The sequence below is a fragment of the Mastomys coucha genome, unplaced genomic scaffold (assembly GCF_008632895.1).
Source record: "Mastomys coucha isolate ucsf_1 unplaced genomic scaffold, UCSF_Mcou_1 pScaffold12, whole genome shotgun sequence".
NCBI classification, from domain to species: Eukaryota; Metazoa; Chordata; class Mammalia; order Rodentia; family Muridae; genus Mastomys; species Mastomys coucha.
Window position 1 is genome coordinate 86,931,244 of NW_022196894.1, and position 5,646 is coordinate 86,936,889.

The window sequence follows — 5,646 nt, forward strand, 5'->3', positions numbered from 1 at the left end:
AGATGTTTTCGACATGTCTTATAAAAGAGCTATTGCTCTCTTCTCTAATGGAGCATAGAGAAAGGCTGATATATCTTCAGAGGTACTTATTAGTTATAGCTCATATCTTTTAACAGTGGAGCTCACTACCTGATATTGATTCTTCAAAGATTAAGAGGCTTCCCATCATTGTCTCTAACCTGGGTGCCTCTAAGCTATAAAGGAGACATGTAAGATGATTTGATACAGGGGATTTATCACTTCACTTAACAGACTCCCAGACTCTCAATGGATGTACTTTCTCTATTGCTTAGTGCTCCAGAGCCCTTAAAGAGGGGATGGTGCTGAATTCTTCCATCACTATTCCCTGGGAGACAGATCACAGCGAGTTTCATCTACACTAACAAAATAACTGTAAGTCTCTCCTGTGTTGGTTTACTTAGGGAAAGGCAGGGATGGTGAGATGGAAGAGGGATACCAAATAATATATCCCTGACAAGAGAGATGTCAGACTCATAAAAAACCCTTCTTTGTTGTCTTATTCCAGTCCAGCTTCCATGCCAGAATAATTCACAATACAGGAAAAGCTCAGAGAAACCACTCTTTTCAGGACAGTCACCACTACCCTCTTGCTAATTTATCACACAACATCAAGAATTATGTGCCTCATTGGAACTCCTAAGGCTAAGTGATTAAAATTAAACCTGCTTCCCTCCTCCAGTGAATGTATCAGAAAATATGCACATACCAGGAAAGGAAACTCCACTCAAGGAATGAAATGTTATGCAAGCTCAGACAAATTTATTGAGAATTTGACAGACACATCCTCAACTTCACCATTACAGGGAATCATGAGAGTCTTGAAATATTCAGAAGCAATACATGCCACAATGGCTGCCAAGCTTCTGAAAAAGTCCCAAATAAAGAGCATCCAGGAAAGGCAGAGTAAGGCATCATTTAGATTTTCAGTTCCTTTGTTTGAGACTCAGTTGTAAGATCTGAAGAACAGCTTCTTGGAAGAGGTCGACAAAGAAAGCAGTATGAAGGGAGGTGAAGCTGGAACTTGGAGGTGCCACGGAGCCTTCATGAAGAGATGGATCTGTGCCTGGGGGATCACAGCAAATCAGTAGAGAGCAAATGGCCAGTATCTTCTGTAAGCCCCACAGCCATTGTAGCCATAGCCAAGGCCGTAGCCAACTGGAGAGTAGGTGCTACCATAGCCACAGCCAACACTGTACCCCAGAGGGTAGCCATAGCTGCCCCAGTAGCATCCTGGGAAAACAGAGCCCTCAAAGTCAGTGTAGTACATGATGTCAGGAGTAGAAGGCTTAGGTAGGAGGGGAGTGAGTGTGATGGATTCTGTAGTCTCAGACTGTCTTTATATACCCTGACAGAGGGGCGTGGCTTAAGAAAACACAGGGCCCTCATTTTCATTCTTGACACCAATTTGCACTACACAAAGCTCGTTAATTTGTTGTGCTGTTGCCTAAGAGTCTATGAGAAAGCTCTTTGTGATATAATGCAAGGAGACGATTCCATCAAACAAGTTATGTGCCTTCCAAAATGGGTTATTACAGGGACTTCAAAAGCTCTTGGTCTTACAGACCCTATATATAATTTCGGTTAGCAGGCTTTGTAACGCTGAGAAAGAATCCAGCGTTGTTAGCTCTAATGCAGTCACCTCCTGCTCTGAACTTACACAACCAGGGTTAGAATTCAGTAGATATATGTTGGACACTTTAAGTCAAATAATAAGCTATGAATTTGTCTCAGAATCAGAGTATCTCTTACTATTTGTTGGATTAAAGAATTCGTTCTTTCCTTTTTTTTCTAAAGTATGTAAAATGCTCACGACAGACCACCTCCCATCTATAGATAACCTGTTCAGGAAACTAAACTATGTGGAAAAGTTAACTGGATAGACCCCCTCAGAATGATATCTAGTAGTACATGTCTATACTACCTCTGCAATTAAAAATCTGTAAAACTCAAAGTATAAACTGTTGATTAATCATAATACTAAATGTCATACTAGTGTGATTTGTTGATCCAATACACTATTTCAGGTGAATAATTAAAGTAGCAACATAACAAAAACAACAAAAAATTATGGAAATTTTTATCCTAAAATGAAGACTACTTTTCTATTAGATCAAGTAAGAACATTTTATCTGAAAAATATGATAATTTTTATGATGCATCAAATGATAATATGAACTCAGTCATTTTTTTAAAAAGTCATAAGTTGAACATCTCTTGAATGTCAAGTAATTGTGAGATGCTAGAAATTGTAAAGATGAGTGAGAAATGGTAACTACATTGGAAACAATCAATGAATGGAATATGGAATACACGCTATATGTTTCACTTTTAGAATGATTATTTACCCTAGAATTGCAAGCCTAGACTAGTCTCTTTAAATGGAGATTTAGTCCACAAATAGGAACTGGAGGAAGATTAGATTTCTCAAAACTGTCTTGGGCCATATAGAATCTGTCAAATCATTCTCCCAATACCTGCATGGAGACTTCCCTTCAAGGAACTTTATATCAGACTTACAAAAGTACCACAGATGGGGGCACATGGCATGAAATAGAAAACAAAGCATGATCTAGCCAGCCGATACAAAACAGAAATGTGTTAAAAAAAAAAAAAAAAAAAAAAAAACAGCCCCTAGACTTTACTTAACATCCCAGAAGTGATTTTTGCTCTATCAACAGACAAGGGGCCATAGGTTGATTCCAAGGACAAAAATTGAGACTTATAGAGAAATTCAAAGCTATGCCAGTGTTCTAACCACTAATTGTTTAATTACAGCAGAAGCGATTTTGAAAGCACAGAGTTGCCCCACCGCCCTGCTTCATAAGCAGGGTGCTGCCTATGCTGATTCAGAACTTAAAATCAAACTCTTCATGTGATGTACAACTAAAGGGGCCAGAAAACTATCCTTAGCTTCATTCATAGTAAAGATACTAGAAAACATTCCCTAAAATCCTTGGAATGAGTTATAATATATCGTAACCATCATCATATTATTTCATCTACAAAAATAGGTGCATTAGGGAAAGAACAAAATCAAACAAAATGTATTGTATAACATAAAAAAGATTTGAATCAATGCCAAGGTTCAATTATAAAAGCCTGATTAAATAAATTCCTTTCCCACCCACCTCATCTGACATATGCTGATTTTTGGTCTTGGTGGCATAATATACAGCTTTGTACATGAGTGATAAAGAATTTATATTTGCCATCCTTTTAAACAAGCACAGCTCCTTTTAATACAAAGCCTGGATTATATTTGCAATTTATACAAAAATAATGCAAAAAGAAATTTTCTGGAAAACCCATTGCTTCTCAACAAGTCATTTTTTAAAATAATGGCCAACTCAACCCAATTGAATATATGAAAGCTTTTTCTCTAAATTGTAATTCTCAAAGAGGATCCATGTTACACAGTCTGAACTTTGTATATATTGGTAGCCTTCCTTATAAACAAGGAAGCAACATAAATAAAAAAATCAGTGCAAAGGAAAAATTAAATGCCAACAAGAACAACAAAGGTTAAGAAATCCAGGAGCAAATACTTTTTTACTACTTAGTTGCCTTACAAACTTATATATTTTTCTTTCCCATAAATGCATTTCTGGCTCCATCACTTCAAGCTATTCCCTCAATCATCCTTCCTGGGCTGGATGTCATGACAGAGATGCATCCCAGGATATAACCTCTAGCCACAAATGTTCACAACACATACTCCAGGTGAATTGGCAGAGTTGCAGAGAGAAGAATTCCTGAAAGCTGTGCCTATATGAAGTAGCTATGTTAGATTAGGGAAGTGGCTGAGAACCATGGTAATCTATCCATCTATCCCAAGTTAAATGTGTTTTTGTACTTTAATGACTGCCTAGTCAGACCCTGAAAGATGTCTCTTTGAACTTTATAGTGCCATCCATTGAGTTGTAGAAAACTTCAGAAGGAATCTGAACTATCCTGCACTAACCTGAACCAAGAATAGCTCAAATGTCTCCCTTGCACCCCCTTCCAACAAAGCCATGTCATATCAGGTCTCTGGGAGAGAAAAGCAGATATTCACATTTGCAATGACAAATATTTGAGCAGTGGTTGCTGGATAGTCATTTGCATAAAGTTCAGGATGTTTTTCTCATTTAATATCATTCCTAAAACGTTGTATGATTAACAGTTGTCTTTCATTTTTATTTCTCTTCTTCAATTTAAGTAAACTTTAATATGTAAAAAGATAAAGTGGGGGAAATCCTGTTCCTTGATTCTGCAAAGGAAAAAGAAATGTGCACAGATTTCAGAAGAGGCAATTCATGAGGCAAGTCTCATCACCTTCAGATATAATGCTTCTACTTCATTTACTAATTCATTAAACGTATAAAGCAATTAGAAGGAACTGTTATTATTTTTGCTATGTTTGTGGTGCTAGGATTCAAAGCTAGGAACCTTCACATGCTAAGTTAATTCTAACACTAGGCTACACCCCAGGCCACTACATGAGATTTAATGTGGCAGTGGTCATCCTAGAATACAAAATTTATCTTTCAGTAAGCAAATGTGTATTTTAAAAGTCATAAACTTGAGGCTGGAGAGATGACTCCACAGTTAAGAGCAGCGACTATTCTTCCAGAGGTCCTGAATTCAATTCCCAGCAACCACATGGTGGCTGACAACCTTCTGTAATGGGATCTGATGCCCTCTTCTGGTGTGTCTGAAGATGTCAACAGTGTACTTATATACAATCAATCAATAAATAAATCTTTTTTAAAAAGTCATAAACTGAACATCTCTTGAATTTCAAATAAAAGTTAGATGACAGAAACTGCAAAAATGGGTGGGAAATAGTAACTGCATTGGAAATGATCAATGAATGAAATGCATGTCCTACATCCTTCTCTAAAGGGGCCAAAGGAGAGAATGTAGAGTTCTGCCTAAAGAAATGGAGACAGACCAGCAAAGTTCCATCATGGAAGGAATAGATGCACTAATTTTGTCTTGGAAATTGACATTTTACTACTGAACACTGGTAAGGGGAATAGTTGGATCTACTGTTTAAAAAAAAAAAAAAAAAAAGGTAGTTAAGAGCAAATCCCCTAAGGAATTTGCCTTCCAGGAGTCACTAGTAGTTTAATGGACTCTTGGATGAGGAGAATGAATGAAAGGCAGTGATGTCAGCAAGGACTGCTTTGAACATCATCTGCACATAACACAGCCATTACATTCATGGACTCTAAGCAATGGTGCTGTATTGCACAAGATCAGGCTAATAAACACTTCAATATGTTCGTAATCACAAGTCCTTGTCCCTAGCTGAGGAGTGACTGACAGTTAATGGCTCTAGGAGAAACAGAGGGGTTTTGTCAGGGTGGGGGAGGTTTGGTCCCTGGTCAGATGGCCTCCGAAGCAGATGGCCCATACACTGGCAGCACGAATTATATTCAATGGGTATTGAGAACATACTAATAACATTTCTTTTTTTTTTTATTTACATTACAGGGTTTTTTTTGTTAGCCTCTTTAGCATCATTTTTTTTAATTTATCCAACTTTATTTTTTATTAGATATTTTCTTTTTTTTTTATTTTCTTTATTTACATGTAAATTTCTCCATTCCCAGTTTCCCCTCCAGAAAACAAAGAAACAAA

General features: G+C 37.2%; 1 protein-coding gene across 1 annotated transcript; it reads right to left on the minus strand.

Moving 5' to 3' along the window:
• Positions 1 to 760: 760 nt before the first annotated feature.
• On the minus strand, positions 761 to 1,327 carry LOC116086599 (keratin-associated protein 8-1). The gene has a single exon (XM_031364804.1). The coding sequence runs from the start codon at positions 1,286 to 1,288 to the stop codon at positions 1,103 to 1,105; it is 186 nt and encodes a 61-aa protein (XP_031220664.1). The 5' UTR covers positions 1,289 to 1,327; the 3' UTR covers positions 761 to 1,102.
• Between the last annotated feature and the right edge of the window lie 4,319 nt (positions 1,328 to 5,646).